The 21,758-nt window shown below is 42.4% G+C and overlaps 1 protein-coding gene across 1 annotated transcript; it reads right to left on the bottom strand.

Annotated features, from left to right (window-relative positions):
• Positions 1-5,338: 5,338 nt before the first annotated feature.
• LOC117048596 (green-sensitive opsin) lies at positions 5,339-18,702 on the bottom strand. The gene is made up of 5 exons (XM_033152613.1): positions 18,289-18,702; positions 12,447-12,615; positions 8,145-8,310; positions 6,300-6,539; positions 5,339-5,779 (listed from the first exon to the last, which is right to left on the bottom strand). Exons 1-5 carry the CDS (start codon positions 18,647-18,649, stop codon positions 5,648-5,650), a joined length of 1,068 nt encoding a protein of 355 aa, XP_033008504.1. The 5' UTR covers positions 18,650-18,702; the 3' UTR covers positions 5,339-5,647.
• Positions 18,703-21,758: the final 3,056 nt, after the last annotated feature.

Raw genomic sequence — 21,758 nt, 5'->3', positions numbered from 1 at the left:
CCCCTCCCCCCCCCCCACTTCCAGACATGTAGCTGGTGTGATATAAGGAACAAGTGAAAGGGAAGAAGCATGTCCCCTATGCTCTTTGGAGAAAGGAGGAGATAGAAATGTAAAATATAAGCAAATAAGGACCTTCCACTAATAATTACACCACAACAGAGCTCTCTTTTCAACTGGGATCTTACACTGTACTGTAGCATACATAGCATAATAGTTAATTTAGCTCTATGAAGGAAGATTACAAGGAAGGGGGGGAGCAAAATAAAGCACACATTGTACGTGTGTGTCATAATATTGTAAATATGCTGCTGTAGCATTGAGACCAGAATTAGCTATTGCTGAATGCTGTGCAAAGCCAGCTTTCCTGGAAATGTACAAGCACTGCATGATAAGGGGAAGAGGAGAGATCCATTTCGAAGCTGCAAGAGAAGACCCGTACCTACAACAAAAGCTGGGGGAATCAAGACAAGAGAACTCCTTATGCCACATGTCCTTGAAGCTTCTGGTGCTGCTGATGAACTATTGTTGAAGACTGAGCAGTGAGTTAGATGGGCATGAGGCTGGGTTTGTAAAGCTCGTGTTGCAATTATACTGCTGCATGATCTATTTTTAATATCCTCTTCTCACTGGGGAAAAAATACAGTGGGACACTTAGAATCAAAGAGAAGAGCCAGTGAGGAATATACCCCCAATGCTATAGTTAGCTCTTAATGTAATTTCTTTGATTCCAGTAGAGATTATCTAGGGGGTGACAAAAAAGAGGATTGACCTTTAAGTGAAGTAGAGTGCCCCCCAACTGTGTATGGATATCCATCTTCCCCCTCTTGAGATGATAAAGATGATTAAATCCTAGCACTGACACAACACAAAAGGCAACCTCATATGCACACTGAAGAATCTAGCAGATATTCAGATTACAAGTCCTTTTAAAACGGAGTAATTTAATTACTGCAGTTGTACCCACATTTTCCACTGAGATCAGGGTGGATACACTGTAGATAAGAGCCTGGCTCCTCACCCTGCTCCCAGTTCTGATCCATCCACTGCCATTTTCTTTCCAGTGCAATCCTCCAATTTCTTATCCATAACAGCACAGCCTCCTTCTTCACAAATTGGCTGTTTCCTTTGGGAAAGGCAACATATCCACATATCCAATGAACACACTGTCCCTGCCAAAACTGTCCATTAGTGCTTAAAGTTCCGAGCAAGCTCTGATTTGCCCATCACCTGGAAGGTGAAACTGTGCGACCTCTTCCTCTGATGCAATCTGAGGGTGGTGCAGACCAAATCTATTCAAGTATTGTGATGATGCCCCCTTCTTTCTGTCTCCAAAATACCTGTGACAAGCTAATACTTTAATCCACAATTGCAATGACAGAATTAAAACCAACTTCCTCCAGTCTCTTCAACCCCCAATAAGAAAGGGGGGGTGCTCCTCTCTGAGAGACCCTTTTTTAGCTGGTTACAGTAAAAGCAACTCGAATAGGTGTTTTTTCTCAACCAGAAATCAAGCAATATATGTATAGTGCATATGTAGTATATTTGTTGACATCATGCATACTCTGCAGAAGATCTGAAAATTCAAGCTTTGGAAATATATTCCTAGTACGGATTCATTCAGCTCATCCACCAAAGTGTCTTGCCCACCAGATGTTATCCAGGGATTGAACAGCTGAAGGATTCAAATTGCAGAAACAAGGAGAAAGGACTCATCAGCCCAAGGAACCATTGGAACCAACTGCTTTTCAAGCAAGAACACTAGCAAGGGAAGATCAGTCTGTCCCAAACTGGATATAGATGCCCACTTGAAGCTTACATCTTCATTGTGGCCTTGGAGATACTTTTCCTTTACCGTGTGTGATCCCCCCCTTTTTTTTAGTTGTAAGTCTGATGGCAGGCCCCATCTTTAAATAGTCATGCCTTCCCCCCAAATAATCCTGAGAAGAGTAGTTTGTTAAGGATGCTGAGAAGTGTTAGGAGATTCCAATTCTCCTCACAGAGCTACAATTCTCAGAGCAGCCTGGAAAGATAGATTGGATATTGTAGCTCTGTAGGGTGAATAAGAGTTTCCTAACAACTCCCAGCATCCTTAACAAACTATAGTTTCTGGAATTATCTGTTTAGAATGTTATGGTACTGCTTGAAATGTGTACAGCAGATGGGGCCTCTTTCTTTACTGACATGAGCTGCTTTGCAAGACAATAATTGTCTGGAAAGGGGTATAAAAAACAAACTCAACAAAATAAAGGGGGGGTGTTATTTCTTGACATGCATAGAAAAGAGGCAAACATTCTCCTCCTTTGTACTGCTGCTGTTTATTCTTTTCTCTCTCTTTTTCCAATCTCTACTTTCCAACTTTACAAAGTCATCACTGATATAAGTTATTTATAAAATATGTACAGAAAATTGCCACAGTAGTCATTCCGCCCTTTATAGTCCGTTCGGCTCATAAACCAAATGTCATAGCAAAAGACACTTCCTCTGCCTTGGGGGTGGGACGGGAGGGATAAAGAGCTTGTTGTCAAACAAAAAACCAGAAAGATCTCAAAGCCTGCAAGCAAATATTTACAGGTTTCAAGACAAAGAGCTATCTATGGTGCCATTTTGAGGATATAGGGGTTTGTGCAAGACTCAGAACTCTGTACAGTTCCATCTGTTATAATGATTTACCAGTGATATGTATATCGATTTCCATCATCCATACACTTACAGCAAGAATGCACAACTCAGATGACTTTGCATTCATTTTCTTGTACTTAGAAAGGAGTGAAAGAGACAGTTCTGGATTCATTGCTCCAAGTTCTATCGACACAAATGGATGCCTTGAAAATAGCCCCTGAATCTTGTGTAACTTCAGAAACACACTGAATACCTTTCAGAAAGAGAAAAATTCAGTTCAATAATCCTTTGAGGCTTTCATAATTTGTATACAACATGTGCCTTCAAGAGGATTCAGAACACAAAGAAGCTAGACTTGTCATTTTGGGGTCCAGCTGGAATGGGCTCTGGAAACTGCCCACCGCCACAAGGAAAATACAAATACGCAGTGTGTTTCTTCCTCCTAGAAACAATGTGGCTAAAAAGTAGAAGTGTTTGTGCCTTCTAATTGGAGTCAGTGAGTAACAAACAGCTTGAGTGAAGATGATGTCTTTAATCAGTCAATAAAGCATGTTAAGCACAGATGGTGACAAAGGGCAAAGCTACCTGTCTTCTTGGTTTTATGGTAATATTTTTACTTTGTTGTTGTTTTCTTTTCTTTTACCTTGGGTGACATCTGGGCTGGCTGAAAACAGATGTGTAGGCCTCCAGCAACCCTGCCATCTTCCCTTCCTTTCCTTTCCCCATTTTTATAGTAAAATAAGGTGAAGTAGCTGGAGGCCAGTACTTTGCTTTCCAGTCTCTTGTCTCTGTGGGAGGGACCTGGCCTGGTAAGCTTGGGCGATGCTACCATGTCTCTGTGTTGTGTTGTGTTGTGTTGTGTTGTGTTGTGTTATTTGTTGTAGGATGCTTCTTTTTGTTTTCTTTGGGGGTACCTTGTCTGTGTTTTGTGAGGATTTGGGTATGTTTGTTTTGAAGCAGAGGTGTCTTGCCTGTTGTTGTTTTTTTAGTGTGTATATGTGTTACCTGTTTTGGGGTATGGGCGATTTGTCTGTTTATTGGGGGGCTGCCTGTTTTTTGTTTGTTTGGGCTAGATGCTTTGCCTTTTTTTAGTTTCTCACACAAATTATTGTAACCAGGCTGGTTCCCAAAGCAGCCATTTTGTCATGGTATCCATGACTTTATCGGATTGCCACATGTGCCTTTGGTCCCAGAAAGGTTGGGAGACTCTGAACTAAAAGCAACTATCCAGGAACAAAGCGTTGTTCCATTGGGTTAAAAGCAACCACTGTGATAATTCACCCCTTTCCCTCCTTTCCTCTCTTCCAGCAGACTTTGGTGAAAATGTGTAAAGCTGAACCTAGAGCTGAGGTGGTTGTTCCTCAAAGCACACAGAAAGCAAATCATACCATTCCTTAGCTGTAACCACTGTTGAAGGAAATGCAGAGATTGCTTCTTGATCTGATATCTTAGCCTTCCCTTGTGCTACATAGTTTAGTTCAATGGTGAAGTTTTTAAAAGTATGGATAGATAAGTCTGTTTCTGCTCCGTGTAAGTAACACATGCATTCCTTCATAAATTCATTTATAAATCACATGTGATCCATTTCTGCATCCATTTGCATTTTTTAAACCTGCACGAAAATTCACATATAACCTTTTTTTCACAAGACATACATTTCTGGATACATTTCAACCTTAAATAGGCATTTTTAAAACACATTCTGGTATATATTTTTCTCTGGGATTTCTTTTTTAGTGAAAAACTGCATCTCAAAATCTGGAGAAGTGTTAAAACCTAAGAATAACTGCATTCTGTAAGCAGAAGCTATTAGAGTAAGCTCGCAACTTACATGGGGGTTGCATTTCGGGGATAGCACCTAGTGCTATCAAAATCACATATAGTCAAAACACATTGGGCACAATGGCAGGTAGAATGCCAAAGGCTTTTTCCCCCAGTCACTGCGTTCCTTTCCACCATTTATTTATTTATTTATTTATTTATTTATTTATTTAAAAATGCCAAGTGTGCAAAGTTAAATGCGCACAAGTTAAATGTACATAAGTTGTGGGCTTGCTGCATTTGTTCATTAAAAAAACCTCAGTACCTAGAAATGAACCTGTGTGGCCCCTTAAGTGATCTAGCAATCTTGCTATAATAATGGGAGCCGGGAGCCACTGATTCCTAATGTCAGTCTCCATACGGACATCTTCTCTGGCTTTGTTTCAAATGGAGGCAGTTGCACACAGCACTTAAAGCACTAAGCATTGCTAAGAAGGCAGAGCTGAGCTGGATGCCAAGCTTCACCATTTGGCCAAATACCACACCGCTGCACTGTCATGCACATTTGTTTGACCACGTTTGACCCCAGTGTGCCCCAGCCTAACAAGTCAGTCTTCCCCCCGCCAACAATCATCAGCATCCAATGACATGGAGAACATTTTATGTCCTTTTCTTTGTGTGTGCAAGTGAGCAGACAAGCTTGGTTTTGATTGTGTGTCCAACAGGGAGGTGTGAGTCGACAGGGCCTTTGTACAAACTGCAGTTCTCATGTATAAACAACACAAATAAATGTGATGAGGAGCATATCCATTTCCACAAATGTGTGCTGAAGACATAGAATCATAGAATTGTAAAGTTGGAAGGGTCCATCTACAGAGTCATCTAGTGTGTCCCCCACCCTGCAATGCTGGAATCTTTTGCCCAACGTGGGGCTCAAACCCAGGACCCTGAGATTAGAGTCTCATGCTGTACCGACTGAGCTATCCCAGGTGTCATTGGCAGGTATTTGCCCAGAGGAATGCTTGCACAAATGGTTATAGGATGCACACAACTATTGCAGAGAGGGAATTACATAGATTACAAGTAGATACCATCAAAAGGGTTATGCTAGACTGTACACTCCTGTATGTGTGTGGCATACAACATTTGTGCATAAAAGAAAAATTGGTTGAGAGGAACTCATAAACCAGAGCTCAGTTGAGTGAGCCCATTTCCATTTCCTGGTCCCAAAGTGTGGCAGGTCACCAAAGGTCAAACTGTTCATAGCCTATGCAGGTGACACTTGGCTGGAGGAGACAGAGGATACCTCGGTTTTGCTTTGGGATACAGTTGATGAGACATCATCGTCCCCAAAAGGGTTCTTGCCGCAGCAGATTGTGGTGATCATGCAATTACGGAACTGGAAAGAGAAAAAGAGAACAGAGATGCTCTGGAACAATTAATGTGTACCACACAGTCAGAGAATCTCAGCTGCAAGGGAGATATTCTGGTAGAAAGCAGAGGGTCTCTGCATGCCTCGTTGGGCTGTCAACTCTAGGCATATTAACCGTCATCACAAATATGTGTTTTCAGAGAAGCAACTCAATGGCAGTATGACATTCCAAGTAACTCTAGGTAGCAGAATAAGATACTCTACATCCACTTGGACTTTGGACTTAGTTAGCAGGAATTGACGTTAACTGATAGCCACTGAGATTTTTAATTGTTTTTATGTTCCCCCTTTGACACAGAGATTTATCAGGAGAGCTATATTCAAAACTGTAATGTCCAAAACCTGCAAATGAGGACTTCTAACATCATCTGGGGTTGAGGTTATTATTTAAGAGAGGAATATGCAATGTTTTAAGTTCAGAGAAGTTGGCAATGGAGTCTATTGGAGGGGAAGTTGGGTTCATTTCCCGATTTGGGGGGAATCTCACCTGTTTGTTCATGAGGACATAGATGATGGGATTGTAGAGGGAAGAGCTCTTTGAGAAGAAGGCAGGCACTGACATGAGCGTAGCAGAAAAATCTGCCCCTTTGTTGGTGAAGATCCAGAATGCCACCACGGCATAGGGGGTCCAGGCAAGCATAAACCCTAGCACCATCAAGATCACCATGCGGGTAACTTCTTTCTCTGCCTTCTGGGTGCTTGCAGACTCTTGCTGCTGAGCAGCTGCCTGGAGGTGCAAGAGAAGACAGTAACTCAAAAGGGCTTTCTCCAGCCAAGCAGCTATGGGGCTATTTCAACATCACCCTCAGTGTTGAGTTGCAGTTGCCTTGGACATCAGAAGAAGGCAGTAGACTGTTGTCCTACAGTAGCCAAAACAGGGCTGGCAACTGAAGGCTGTTCCATCATCTGTCCCTCCCTGCACAAGGAAGTGGATGTTGGTGCTCATATCTTCTCTTTCCCCACTCCAGTTTCCATTTGTCAAGGCAACCAGAAGAAGACTATCTGCTGGTTTCTCCCTTTGGTTAAGGCAAGTGGAAGCTGTTTCTGTAAACTGGTTCCAGTCCCTACTTCCCTTGGGTTGTAGGAGGTAAGTGCTCTGAGATATCTCCTATATTCTTCCAATAGTCAAAACAAGTGGTGGGAAAATGAGTTTCAGACATTTCCTCATGTAAAAGGCTAATGTCTGAATTGGCCGTTCCATGAGACCAGAGGCCTAGAATACTTGGGGCTCAGATCACATTCACACCACACATTATGATACCACTTTAAACAGTCCTGGCTTCCCACAAAGAATTTTGGGAGCTATAGTTTGCTAAGAGTTCTAAGAGTTGTTTGAAGACCCCTATTCTCCTCACAGAGCTGCAATTCCCAGAATGGTTTAACAGTCAATCCTGTTTCACAGGGAGTTCTGGGAACTGTAGCTCTGTGGGGGGAAATCGGGGTCTCCTAACAACTCTCCCATAATTCTTTGGGGAAAACCATGGGTGTCTAAAGTAGTATGATATTGCTTTATAAGTATGGTGTGAATGTGGCCTGAGAAGCAACAAAACAGAGACCAGTGGTCCCCAATTCAGAGACCCTTGTGGATATGCAAATTCCACTACAGTGGTACCTCTAGTTATAAACTTAATTCATTCCGGAGGTCCGTTCTTAACCTGAAGCTGTTCTTAACTAGAGGCGTGCTTTGTTAATGGGGCCTCTTGCTGCCACTGCGCTGCCAGCATACAATTTCTGTTCTCATCCTGGGGCAAAGTTCTCAACTTGAGGCAACTCTTCCAGGTTAGCGGAGTTTGTAACCTAAAGTGTTTGTAACCTGAGGCGTTTGTAACTTGAGGTACCACTGTATTACATATTACAAATGACTTGTGATCTTGCCTATTGAAAGTGTGTAGCTTTCCCATTTTGTCTCCCTTATAGAGCCTCCATAAAACCTAGATGCATATACAGTGGTACCTCGGGTTACAGAGGCTTCAGGTTACAGACACTTCAGGTTACAGACTCTGCTAACCCATAAATAGTACCTCAGGTTAAGAACTTTAATTCAGGATGAGAACAGAAATTGCATGGCAGCGGTGCGGCAGCAGCGGTAGGCCCCATTAGCTAAAGTGGTACCTCAGGTTAAGAACAGTTTCAGGTTAAGAACGACCTCTGGAACGAATTAAGTTCTTAACCTGAGGTACCACTGTATAACGCTGAAGTCATGCCCAGCTATCTTTATGACCACCCATCAAGGTGGAACCAGCCTGCAGCATCCCTCAGACAGTCCAGCATACACCTCATTGCTCTTGGCCTCTGCCTCCTCATACCTTGAGTGTGGAGGGAGATACGCTACCTCTCGGACTTTGCATATGAGCCGCCCATAGGAAAAGAAGATGACCACCACGGGGATAACGAAGTGGATGACAAACATATAGACAACGTAGGACTCATTGTGGTAATCGGGGTTGAGGGTGTAGTAGTCTGGGCCACAGGAACACTGCATCCCCTCAGGTATATATCTGTGAACAACAACAAAAACAAGTCAGTAAATAGGTTTATCTTAAACAAAGCCTTTGGATCAGTACAAGAGTCACTGGCTCAAACAGAGTCGTTGTCACCAAATTTCACCTATAAGTAAAATTTTCAGCTAATTTTGGAGGTTCTTTCTGAGGTGAAATTTCTGAGGGTTTCAAAGGAATCACGAAGAATGTAGTTAAAACTAACAACTTTTCTCAGAGCACCTGCACACCTCCCTAAGTAGCCATTAACTAAATTTCAACATTAATGTGGAGGCGCTCACTTACAGTATGTGCAGCCTCTAGGAAGTTCTGAGGGAAGCAAGAAAGCCTGAAAATTGTTTCAGGATGGTTCCACTTATTCCCAGTTGATAGCATTAACTGAAGTTGTTATAATTCCAGAATATCGTTCTGTGAAGTTTCTCTAGCAGTTTCCTGCCTTTGCACTCACTCCCTTCTACATCTCCCTTCAACAGTTCAGCTAATGCACCAGAGACTCTTGCAGCATTCCGTAGTCGCTCTCGACCTGATCTCAGACATGCTCATCCACTATCCTTTAGTGTGAACTTTGAGATCCACTTTTAGCACACAGGTTTTTTTTCCCCCAGGCACTTCCATCCAATCCAAATAAGTCCTGGGCTATATTCATTGTAGGCTAATAAGGGACCATAGTGCTCACCTGCTCTGCCTGCCTCCGAGATCAGTTGTGTCTCCAGAATTTTTGGGGAGGAGATGATTTGACAAAGGAGGTACATCCAGTGATATATAACCACCTCCTGCTTACTCTAAAGCAAGAGTGGGCAACCTTTTTCTGTCAAAAAACCACATTCCCTTGAGGGTGATCTGTGGAGGTCCACATGCTATTGGTAGGTGGAACCAAAACCAGAGTCAGAACTGGCAGGCAGAGTCAGAACTGAAACAGGTTTAGGAAGCACAAAGGAAAAGAGAGGAGGGAAATTCCTGTTACACAAGGGGACTTCATTAGCCATGCACATATGCTACAATGAATTTCACCTGTGTACGTTACATGTGTTGTATCTCTTTCTAGCTAGTGTTGATTTTAAACATCTTTGAATGGTTTTAAATGCCTGCTTTTAACTGTTTTTATCAAGAATTTTTATGTTTTATTTATAGGGTAGTACAATCAAGTGGTATACAAAAATTTGCTAAAGAAATAAATTGAATGGGTGAAAAAAAATAGAAAAAGAATAGAAAACAGGCAAATCTGATCTAGTCATCAACTGAAAGTCTTATGGTTAATTAAAATGTCTAGGGAACACTGTCATATTCAAGCAATGACACCACATGCAGGGATCAATGGCTTTCTTCTCTGGGGGACCTGGTGCCTCCTGATGCCAGTCTCACAGGGACAATGTCATGCCATCATGTATATTCACTTGGAAGGAGGCAACAAATGAGCTGAACACATTCACAATGCGCTCCAAGCCGGCATGTTGCAGTTGGATGTATAACATCAGTTTGTTGTGACGCTCGCTGCCTCCCACAGGGAACTATCGATTTAGTCTAATCTCTGCGCAGCTGAGTGTATGTGGTTGAACTTGTCAGACACCTGATCACGTTGTGGCAAGCAGATGAGGAAGGGAACAGAGATTATGTGGGTCCTTGAGGGCACTGCTAACTCTAAGGAGTCTGTAATTTGCAGCTGCCAAAGGAAGTGGAGCAGGGGTGTATCAAAGTGCCCATTTGCCAGGCCCTTATACCTAAGGAGCACACAGCTAAGTTGTAAATAGAATTATAAACAATGCTTGGAAGCAGAGCTGCGGAAGCCTAGTCTTAAGTGTTCAGTTGAGCTGTGTGTAACATAGTGTGTAATAATAAGAGAGCATGCTGGAGCATTACTGCTTGATAAGGCACTTATATATTAAATACTGATACTTTCCACTTGTACATATGGGAGAAGTCTGTTGACCTGAACACCATTAGCACTCCATGAAAATTACTAAAATACACCAGTATGTCCAGGACTGCAGTTAAGATTTACCACCAATCAGGGGAGGTGGGACGACACAGGGGCAGTTCCTGCGGGCAAAAAATTCTTAGCGGCACAAAATTTCAACACCCACTGCTGCCTCAATACAGCTATGTGCTTCCATCGCTGGGGTCCTTGAAAATGGCTTCTCCATGTGAACCAAGAGGTGAACTCTCCAGACAACTGAACAACTTCTCCTTTCCTTATCTCTGTGGCTGCGATCTCCTGCATATTCTGCCAGGCCCCTCCCCACATGGCCTTGGGTACTGGCAACCCACGTTAGGCCACTGCAACCAATGGTGAGGTTTTTCGGTAATGGCTACTGATTTTGTGTTTCCATATACTAAGGACCAGGAATGGTCAGATGTAGAAGAAAACTGTTCAGCTTAGATTGGGGGGTGAGGGGGAACCCACACAAACTATTGCCTTTTTCCAAAAAGTGCTTGAATTTGTGTTTCTTGAACAGCAGGCCTCCATGGCAAACTGCTTTGAAATGGAGATGAAATTCCAAAGGTATTTGTGATGCAGCATAAAGGCTGCTGTTCAAAGAAAAAAAGTCAAGCATCTTGCTGGGCACCCCATGGGCATGTCTACATGCTCTCTGTGGATCCTGGCCATTGCGTGTGGAGAAAAAGATTAGGTGTGTGAGTCAGTGCTTTTACTTTGCTGGTGCAAACCTTGGATTTGGGAAGCTAAATGGAAGCCGTGGGGAATATTTCTGTGTTGGAAGGCTGGAAATGGAGATACTGAATAGACAGCCTTCTATGGTAGAGAAATCCCTTGTCTTTCAATTTGTACTGTAAGCAAATACTAAGGCAATTCACGATGCCCAGCATGGTGATCCAATGCAGATTATCACCCAGCTCCTTCCCATTATTGCTGTTCAGAAGTAAATGGCAACTGGTTAAGCACCGCATCTGAAAAGCATGACCTCCCTTACTTGCATGAGAAAGCCCACAGAGAATGACACAAATGACACTGAATGGTCCAAGGCTGTTAAAATGGGACTCACCATCTTTTCGTTAAAGCTAAGGTTAATTTGTAGCAGCTGCTGGAGTAGAAATAGATGGTCTCTGTGTGCATGTGTGCTTAAAAGAGATGCTGTGTGTGTGCCCGGGCACATGTGCAAGCATGCATGCACAAATGTGCCTCAGGCACTCCAGAAGAGAAAGCAGCTGTTAAATGGAGCACAGCAGGTGGGACATGGCATTAGGCAATTGAATTACAAGCAGCCAGCACTTCCACTAAACTCTCAGCTTAGTACAGAGAATCTCTCCTCTCCCAGGCGCTTCACCCCCTTCACTTACTGTAAGGGCTTGGGCTTCTCAGACTAAATAGTGGAAAGTTTAGAAGACTCTGGGTGACTTGTGAAGACCTCATATAACCAATTTTACGGCATGCCAAACTTGACTTGGCCCTTATCCACTCAACTCACCCACATTCTCACTGCATGAGTGAGTGGGCCTGAAATTAGAGAATTAATGGTTCTGCTGAGAATGATGCCTCAAACTGAGATGCCTCAGTTGTCTGCCATGAGTGAGACCCCATGGAGATATTTAATAGTAATAATAATTTTATTATTTATACCCCACCCATCTGGCTGGGTTGCCCCAGCCACTCTGGGCTGCTTCCAACGCATATGAAAACATAATAAGAGTCAAACATTAAAAACTTCCTGATACAGGGCTGGCTTCAGATATCTTCTAAAAGTTGTGTAGTTCTTTATTTGGAAAGATTTGGAAGCTGGTGTCAGAAATTGACAGATTCATCATACAGCAGGTCCCCAGATTAATCTGGAGCAGGGTGATTTCATCTGTATGATGAACTTTTGCCAGAATGCATGGAAATGCATTCAAATTTACTCATTCTTATGTGAATATAAGGAAATTGCACATACAGGCTTGTATGTGCAGGCATTCCCAAAATTTCTGTTCAATTCTGCTTCCATATCTGATATTGTACAGTGCTCCAAGTGCCAGCCTTGGTAAGTAAATGGGATTGATGCCTACTAAAAGAGATCAAGTCTATAGCTGTTCCCATAATTACTTCTTAGCTAGTTAGTTCCTAACTAATTGGATTTCAGTATTTAGTCAGTACAACATAGTACCCCAATGCTTGTATATAATGCAAAACTATCATTTTTACTTACCTGGACCAACCAAAAAGGGGTGGACATGCACAGGATAGGGACATAACCCAAGTAAAAGCAATGCCCATCAAGGCATGGGAGGAAGAGAAGCGGAAGTTTCCCATTGGTTTACAGACCACAATATAGCGCTCTATGGCTAGAACAACCAGAGACCAGAGAGCAACCTGACCTGCAAGTAATAAGGGGGAGAGAAAAACACAAAGCAATGAAATGCAATTAATGCATATAGGTTGGCTGGATGCCCTTTGTGAGGGTTTGCCTAATTCAGGTCTTTTTAAGATAGCACAGAAGCATGATGTGCTGGTTTCAGCGGAGGATGGGGAATCAGGAGCCTCGTAGTTCACATTACATCATCTGAGTCCAGATTTAATGGAAGATGGTCTGCAAGACCTGTGGTGCACGGCATGGTGATGCAAAAGCTCCTGACAAAATGCCAACAGTGGTATAAGTATTATCATCCTTTGATTGTGTACGTGAGCATATGGGCCTATTAATCTCTTTATCAAATGTAATCAAAACTCAGGGGATTATCTGAGCCTAGGCTGTGCCTTAAGCCTATTAATGCCCCCAGCATGCGATTATCCAGTGATAAGTATGCAGGGTTTTCATGTTGGAAAGGCAGCTGCCGCTTTTATATCTAGACTGTTCTTTTCATTCTCCATTTGAAATATAACATGATTTTCTCCCCCAGAGATGGTATCTCACTTACCGTGTTGTTTTCCCGTGGACCCATGGCAAGTTTTTGTCTTAAGTGTAATGTGTAATGTGATGCTTCACAATTTCCTGTTGCGTCATGAAGATGCATGTGCCTTGTTTTGTAATTATTTGAATATATGCTGATCCTTTCCATATAATCCTATTGGGGCTTTATAATCACCATTTGGATTATTCTCTTGATGTAGGGAATGCTTGTCAATGCTCATTTATAAACAACTCATTTATTTCAAAGCAAGAGAAAATGTGAGGGCTGGTGCACATCTGGAAATTCTGGGGCACGTTTGATGCATTAAACTGAAGTATAGAATTTGGTCAAAAATTGTGGCTTAACTGCAGCACTAATGGGAGTTTTCTCATTTCTTACTAAGGATTTAGTCTGCTCCAGCTCCTTGGCTCCAGCTCTTTTTATCTTGTGTGATGAGATGTCCCACATCTACCGACCAAGAAACAAGGTACACCACAACCATTGCCAACTGATAGTGAAGATTTTGCTGGTTTGGATTAGCCAACTAAATTACATGAGAAAGTTGCTCATTCAGAGGGTGAGTAAAGACAACATTCACTGATTCAGCTTTGAAAAGCATGCCCCCCCCCTCAAATCTCAGTTACATTTCTGGGATTCGTGAATCTGCTCCAGATTCCAGTTTGGCCACTACAGCACACAGCCAGAAGCGCAACAGATGCTGACATTATGAAAGGGAATTACTTTTGCCCCGGAATCCCGCAGGACTGAAAGAGAAAGCCCATCTGTGTAGCCAGGAGCAGCCTTGCAATCACCCCTGTTCACTATATGGACAGGTATATGGGCAGGGGAGGAAGGCTGGCATGGGCTGTGCCATCTCAGATGTGCTAAACGCAACTCCTAAAGAAACACATGGAACCCTTTGAAGCTGCACATTTATTATTCCAGAGATTTTTACCCAGCTCAAGCTAGAAACAAGTGACTTTTCTTTTCTTGATGCTCTTTGTGTCTCTTCTTTAGTCTCGGAGCTCCTACTAGGTGTCTCTTTGAGCCCATTCTTCATCACAAAAATACTGATAGAAGCCCCAGGCTATATTATCTTATTTCCCCTTTTCTGTTGTTTTTTGGGGATGGTTTGTACAGAGCATTGAAGATGACTTCTAACTACTTCGCCATTCTCACAGCACAACTAAAGATGCCAATAAACTTCGCCAAACTTGGGCCCAAAAAAGGACTTCAGTGGCACAAAGAAGAGGTGAATCTTCTCTGGCTTGGATTAAACTATTAGCTGAGAGGACTTCCTGTCTTAACCCTGCTTAGAAGGACTTCATCCTGGAAAATTGCTGGTGTGGCATAAACACCTATCCCCTTCAAGGAACCCTCTTGCTCCATGAATCTCCTAATGAGAGAGGGCTTTTATCCCCAAAGCAGCAGTTTTTCCAGGTGCAGTCTTGGAAAGCAGTCGATATGCAAATAGAAGAAAACCCTAATCTCCATCTGTTTGCACAGAGACTACTTTCAAAGATTGCAACTGTGGAGGAAATAGCAAATTCAGATTGGATCTGAAATTAGGTGATCTGTTTCCTGATTACAGAGAAAATCATTTAGATTATTTCCAAACCAAATCAGCATGACCCAGATGGAGCTCTGCCATCTTTAGGCACAATTAGGTTTGACCCACCAGGAGATCCAAGATTGGGATCTCCCACAGATTTTTAAAGAACTAATAGCAGCTGGAGGATGGCGATCTGGTATATTTTTGCCTCCATGCAGATTCCCCAATGAAATTGCTCCCTTCCCCCAAGCTGTTTTTCATGTGGCGGAAATCATACGTGTTTCAAATGTTGTTTTTATCAGCGTCTGGGAGTGTTCCTGTCTAAAGAACATGGAACAAACATTTTGAATACAAATAAATAAGAAAGATGTGGGGTAGCTATGCTTTTTCTCTCAGAGAGCAAATAGCATGTTGGATAGAGGGTGCTGATTTTTAGTTCAGAAAAACCATATAGAATTGGGTTGCGAGCCTCAATTCTAGTACTGCAGTCCCAATCTGAATGTTCCCACTAGGCAGGTATTCACTTTTTTCAAAGGTTCACATGAAGCCTTAATCATGGCTCTCTAATGTTTATGTTTAGTTGTGCCCACAGGAATTGCTCCAAGATGGCCTCACCCCATCTTGGAATGTGATCTCACCTGCGAGCACTTGGGCTTCCCTTTTACTCCAGGAAGCAGGAAGATGCTACTGGCAGGTTGTTCAATGGCCTTGAAACCATTTCCTCATTCTTCTATTGCTCTTGCCATGCTTTTCCTTGACTCTCTCTGTATCTTGCCACATCTCTTCCCTGCTCCCTGCCTGTTTACTGTTAGCTTCCTCTGTACCTATTATGCTATCTATGTCCTGGCTTTCCCCCTGAAACTTAATCCCTCTGAAACACACAAAACATGCTCCTCCCTGGCACAGCACCAATTTTTCTCCAAATGTCAACTGCCTTATCTCATTCCAAAACCATGATCATGGTTTGGACTGTTTATTTAAAAAAGGTTGGCATGTATAGCTTATTTTAGGGTATGTCCATGTTAGTTATTTTGTATCGGCTGGTTGTGCTCCAGCTTTGCAGTAATATGGATTAAGCACAGATTTCACTTCTTCACATTGAAATCAGTGAAATTTGCAAGTTCCTACTCCTAACTAGATTTTTTGGTCTATGTAGAAAACAATCGAAACCTTCCGTTTTCAAGCCAAAACTTAGAGAGAATTGTGTGTTCAAGAATTAGCCTTAATATTCTGAAAAAGCAACTTATGATTAGCAGGCTGGTGTTTTCCTCTCAGGACCACAGCAAGAGGTAAAGTACATGACACAGCCCAGTTTGGTCCTGTGATTGCCCTTTTAAGTGATATAGAGGGAACCTAATGCCAGGAAAAGCCCCCCCCCCCACCATGTGGATTTTATGACCTGTGTTCTACATGATTTCCTCCAATTCCCATAAGGAGCATCATGCAGATGTGTGCTGAGAGTTTTCTTTGGCAGTGCAGAGAGTAATGCGGCACCAGCTGTGTCCTTTCAGAGCCTCTTTTGGAGATGTGTCCAGTAGAATAAGAAGTGACATTTTTCATCTATTTGAGCATTAGGCAAAATGTGAGAAATTTGCAGGACATGAGTTATTTCTCAAGCAGAGGAAATAACAACACTGACTTGATTCATAATCTAGTTAGGGGATAGGTTTTCATTTATCAATGGTAAATTTGCCTTCAGTTGAATACCTCCCCATTGCCTACCTGCATCTCCAAACATAAAGAATTGTATATATTTTATGGCATGCACATTGAAAATAAATGTGTGTTTTTATTTTTTGCACGCACACAGGCTTGACATAATAATAAAGATCATAGAGCATTCCTCACCCTTATAGGGTTGCCATATGTCCTGAATTTCGCATACATACCTGTAATACTGCAGTTGGAAGCAGTGTCCAGGCAAAAATTGATAAAACATCTGGGGGTTCGGGACGTACGACAACCCATGTCATCAGTGTTGTTTTTGCCGATTTTCCTTTTTCAACAACTTTTGTGTCTGTATTTTCACTTTTTGAAATATGGCAACCCTAGTATATATTAATTATATTAAAACCTGGCTTGGTTTAGCCCTGGAGTGATGTCAGTGTGATTGAACTAGGCATAGGCTTTGTTCCGTGTGCCCAAGTAGGAGGGAGCTGTTTTATCCCTGAAATATTCATTCCAGAGAGCAAGGGCCAAAGATTCAGCATTGCTTGGTTTGTGTTCTCTCCAGATGGCAGAGAAACAACAGAGCACATAGGCTCCATAGGGAAATTGTTTCCATAGGGTAATAATGTTCTATTGAAACTTGCAATGCAGAGAAGCAGTTCTCAAATGAACTCCAATAGGTTTGCCAGAAGAGATACCCAATTCAATTTTATGCTGTTGGAAGCCTGTGGGCTACAGTCTCCTCTCAGCATATGGTAACATCTCCTACTGCAAGTTTAGTGCACTGGAATTTATTTGCTGGACCGCTTCTCTTTCCATGTGAAACAAAAATCTGTCAGTAGGAATGCTTAAGTAAAACGTTCCTTGCAAGCAGAAAGGATCTAGGGGGCACATTTTCTATTCATTCACTGGAACTGTGCCTTCCTTACTACAGGTGGAATTTCATAGTTCCCTGAGGATGTTACACAGACATACACAAACTAGCCTCTACCAGATTTCCATCATTTGAGAAACAACCTACATGAAAACTATCTCCATGTAGGAAAAATCATATGTTGATTACCATACACAATGACTGCACACAGATATGTGTCACACTGTGTACAATGCTTTTCAGGTAGGAATTTTGTCAAAGGAGCAACCCCAAGTCTTTGAACCAGTAGATACGATGAATAATGAAATATTTCAAAAAAAAAAAATAGTAATTATAGTTGAAGCAAATGAAGGGGGATTCATATATTCATGAAGTTGGCCACTAGTTCAAATAAAAAAATAATACATAAATGGGTCAGGATGGACAAAACTGTCCGTTTTGGTTGCCTAAGTTTCTCAATCTTAAAATGAGTTCTGTACATTTTTGGAGCAATAAGTTTTTCTTTAAAAAAATCTTCATGAAAATTCACAAGGAACTTCTAGTAAGCACATTTTTCTATGTATTTGACTAATGTACACATTTTTTCAAGCAATTTCCCCAATATAATGCATATATTATTTTCACCAATACCTGTATATGCATTTTATATGCATTTCTCCCTAAGATACACATTTTTGTACATTTTGTTTGGTCGGAGAACCGCACTGCAAAATTCAGAGATGCACAAATTTCAAAGGATAGCTGTGTTTTGGTTCACATATTCAAGATGTCTGGTGATAAGTGAACCCAACGTAGGCAGCAGAAGCTGAGCCAGCCACGCTGCTTCTCCCCACCGCTTGTCTAGTCATGTGCCACTGCTTCCTTGCAATGCTTCCATAGCTCATTGCTAGAGCATCTGCAAAAGATCCTAGGTTCAACCTCCTGACATCTCCCAGTACGGCAGGGAATTTTGAGTCTGAAACCCCAGAGAACTACTGGACAGACAATGAAGACAATACTGAGTTAAGAGGACCACTCCTTTAACTCGGTACAAAGTAGTGCTCACTACTCCCCTCAAGGATCTTACCTCCCAGTGTTGCAAAGAAGCCCTCAATGGCACAGCCGATGGGACCAAATATGAAGTAGCCATTCCAGGCTGTGTAGAAGGTGACCGTGAAGCCAAAGCAGGCCATGAAGAGGTCTGCTACCGCCAGGTTAACCAGGATATAGTTGAGCGGCTGTCGTAGCTTCTTATGTTTGAAGGTCACAAGGAGGGTGAGGAGGTTGATGGGCAGCCCAGTGGAGATGAGGAAGAAGATGTAGCAGCACACCATTTTGTACTTCCAGGGCTCCGCTAGGTAATACTGGGGGTATTCAAAGGGGCTCCGCACCAGCCCTGTCTTGTTGGAAAGAGGCACATAAAAATTGATACCTTCTGTTCCATTCATGATTCACTTATTTAATCAACTGCTTCTTTTGGTTTTGCGGTTGTCTTTTTTGTTTTGTTTTTAAGTCAAATCGATTTGGGGTTCCTGCCCCCCCAACCTTGATTTTTTTCTACGAACTCTAAAAAAAATAGCAAATCCCCTAAGGGAATGCAGAGCTGGTGCGTCTGCCGTCATCTATGTCCCGGGGCTGGCGCAGCCAGGATCCAAAGGGGTTTTTTATACCCTCTGCCCAGTCCTGCTGGAGGGAGAGGAAGGAGCGGGGAGGGGAGAAGAGGATTAGGGTCTAGGCTAACTTTATATGACAAGGGCAATGGGATTGAGAGGGGCTGATGCTTTAAGCACCCTTTAAGCAGCTAGTTGGCCCCAAAACCTGCCCTAAGGCGTATTAGTTTCTACTAAGTGTTTAATATTATTTAAAGGGTTTGTTTTATTTAGATATGAGGGGGGACAGCTAGACTGGCAGGTATTTGTCATAGAAGAATGATAGATTTGTACAAAAATACAGAAAAGAAAAGAAAAATACAAAAAATACACCCGTATGAAAGGATATACAATTCCTTCCTTATGAAAATCAAACTGGTGATTTATTGCAAATCATGAGAGAGAGAGAGAGAGAGAGAGAGAGAGAGAGAGAGAGAGAGAATGAACTCCAGAGATATTCAACAAGGTGCCCTGCAGATGTTATTGGACTACCGCTGTCACCATTCCCTCAACTTTGACAGCTGAGGACCACAGAAGAGAACTTCCAATGTGGACCTCAAAGTTTAGGCAGGTTCATAACAAGACAGTGCTCTTGGAGTATCTTGAGCTGAGGATATTACCATATGCCATCTGGAAACAAAACAGGTTCAAGGGATGGCATCACCTGAGAGAGAACCTTCGTGTTGGTGGTCCCCAGGCTGTGGAATGGCCTCTGCCCCGAGGTGTGTCTTGCACCACCAATGTATACTTTTTGACGATGGGTCACAATGCACTTCTTAACCCAGATCTTTGGTTGAGTGTATGTCTTCCCACATTTCTGTACACTGCTATGCACTTCTGCTCTGTGTTGTTGTTTTGTTCTTCTGATATTGGCCAGCTTTGTGGTTTTATTTTATGCTTTTTATTGCTCCTTGTACTAACTTCAATTGTGATATTTTTGTAACCCACCCTTGCGCCCTTTGGTGGGGGGGAGTATAAATAAATAAATTTGATAACACAGAGGGTGTGGTGGGAAGTGCTGAGGGTGCCAAATGGTTTTGAAACCCTGATTTGGGGCAAACATGGTAATTATTCTTTACCTTCAGAGGAATATATCTCTGGTAGAAAATCAGAAACCAGAATATGTTGGTTCCCCAACCTTTTCTCACATACACTCTGCAGCTGCTGTTTGGTTACATGTATATCCCACCTTTCCTCCAATGAGTTCTGGGTGTCATACATGGTTCTTTGCATTCTATCCTCCTAATGACACTGTTCTGTGGGTTAGTCTGAGAGTGAGAATGGCCTAAGGTCACCCAGTGAGTTTCACAGTCGAATGGGAATTTGAACCTGGATCTACCAGGTTCTAGTCCAACACCCTATCCACCCTAGCTCTCCAGTTTTTGACTTTGTTTGTGCCAAAACAAGCTGGTTTGTTTATTTGATCCAAGGGGGCTGGTGGCATGTTCTTCACCTCTGTAGATGAGCTTTCCTCATGACCTACTTCAGCATTTCGCAAAGTGTAGCTGGCAAGGGTCATCTATTTTCTTATTGGGGATCTTCTTTGCACTTTGTAATCTTACGCTTTGCCACTTAGTGTAATACCTTAGCCTAATTTAGCAGAAGTTGAATCTTAGATGGAAGACTATGGAAAGTATGTCAGAGATGGGCCGTGCTACAGATACTTGAAGCACAGGGACAGGCCATCTGCCATGCTGTAGCTGTTCAAAGGTGCGAAACTTCATTACATGGAATCTGACATTTCTGGTACTATATTAATCATTCGGTTTCATACTGTCCTCACCTGGATTGCACTGTTGTTGTTTTTTAAAGGATAGCACTAGTATCTTAGGATTTCCTTTCCTTGGTCTAGTTCATTAATTTTTCCCCTTTTCTTTTCTCTGAGCTCTGGGGTACCCAACCAAGCAGCCTGTGGAGCTTTTCCAGAAAAGACCCTAAGCACCAATCCCAGGAATCAGAAAACAGAAGCCCTACTCCAATCTCTCACACATGATGGAATTCTGGGGCACCCTTCACTGATTTGCAGGTAGTGTTTTTCCCCAGTTAAGTCTCAGTCATACACTCTGAATGAAAGTAACAAGAAAGTTTACTTTATGTCCCCATAGAGGCAGGGCTCCATTTGGTATTCTGGCCATCTCTCTGGAAGCTTGAAGAAGGTCACTGGGTTCTTCTGCTGCTGCTCACCTTCCCTGCACTGACAAAACTCCTCCTCAGGAAGTGAGATGCCAATCCATCACCATGCAGCTTTGCAGGGATTGGAGGGTTTTAGAAGCTCTTTGGCTGTTGCTTCTAATATCCTCTTGACAGGTTGCCATTAAATGTGCAAGAAGGAAAGTTATTCAATGGCTCTCTGTGTGCCACAAGTCCTCTTTTATGTGCCATAAGCATCTATGGAACTTGCATCTAAGGAATCGGCGTCTGAGCAGTCCACACCTTTCAAGTTGGTTACCTTCCCAATTATATAGAAACCTGTGGCTCAACCTTTCCGTTAGATTGTGCCAAATTTCAAGAAAGCAGGAAACTTAACACAAATAGTAGTGCAGATAAACTATTCATTATTCATATGGGCACTCACACCAATAGATTGGGGAGGGAGACTAGCATCAAGAAGACAAGAAGCTCCCCAGAACAAGGAAAAGTTTTGAAATCGAGAATTTTCTTGGGAAATATAGTGGCCCTGCGTGTCCTGGTGTTTCACCTTCTAAGGGAGGGGGGAAAAGAAACATGTTTTCAACTAACTCCTGCAATACATTGAACAGACACCTTTTGCCCCCGGTGATTACCAAACATGGATACACCTTAGGCGTTCTGGGTTTCCCAATAAACCTCTATATTTTAAGCATCATTTTGAAGTGTTGTGGAAGTGTCAGCTTCCATTCTGAAAAAAAAAATTGGTAGACTCCAGAAA

The sequence above is a fragment of the Lacerta agilis genome, chromosome 6 (genome assembly GCF_009819535.1).
Source record: "Lacerta agilis isolate rLacAgi1 chromosome 6, rLacAgi1.pri, whole genome shotgun sequence".
Lineage (NCBI taxonomy): Eukaryota > Metazoa > Chordata > Lepidosauria > Squamata > Lacertidae > Lacerta > Lacerta agilis.
This window is presented reverse-complemented; position numbering and strand designations above follow the sequence as displayed.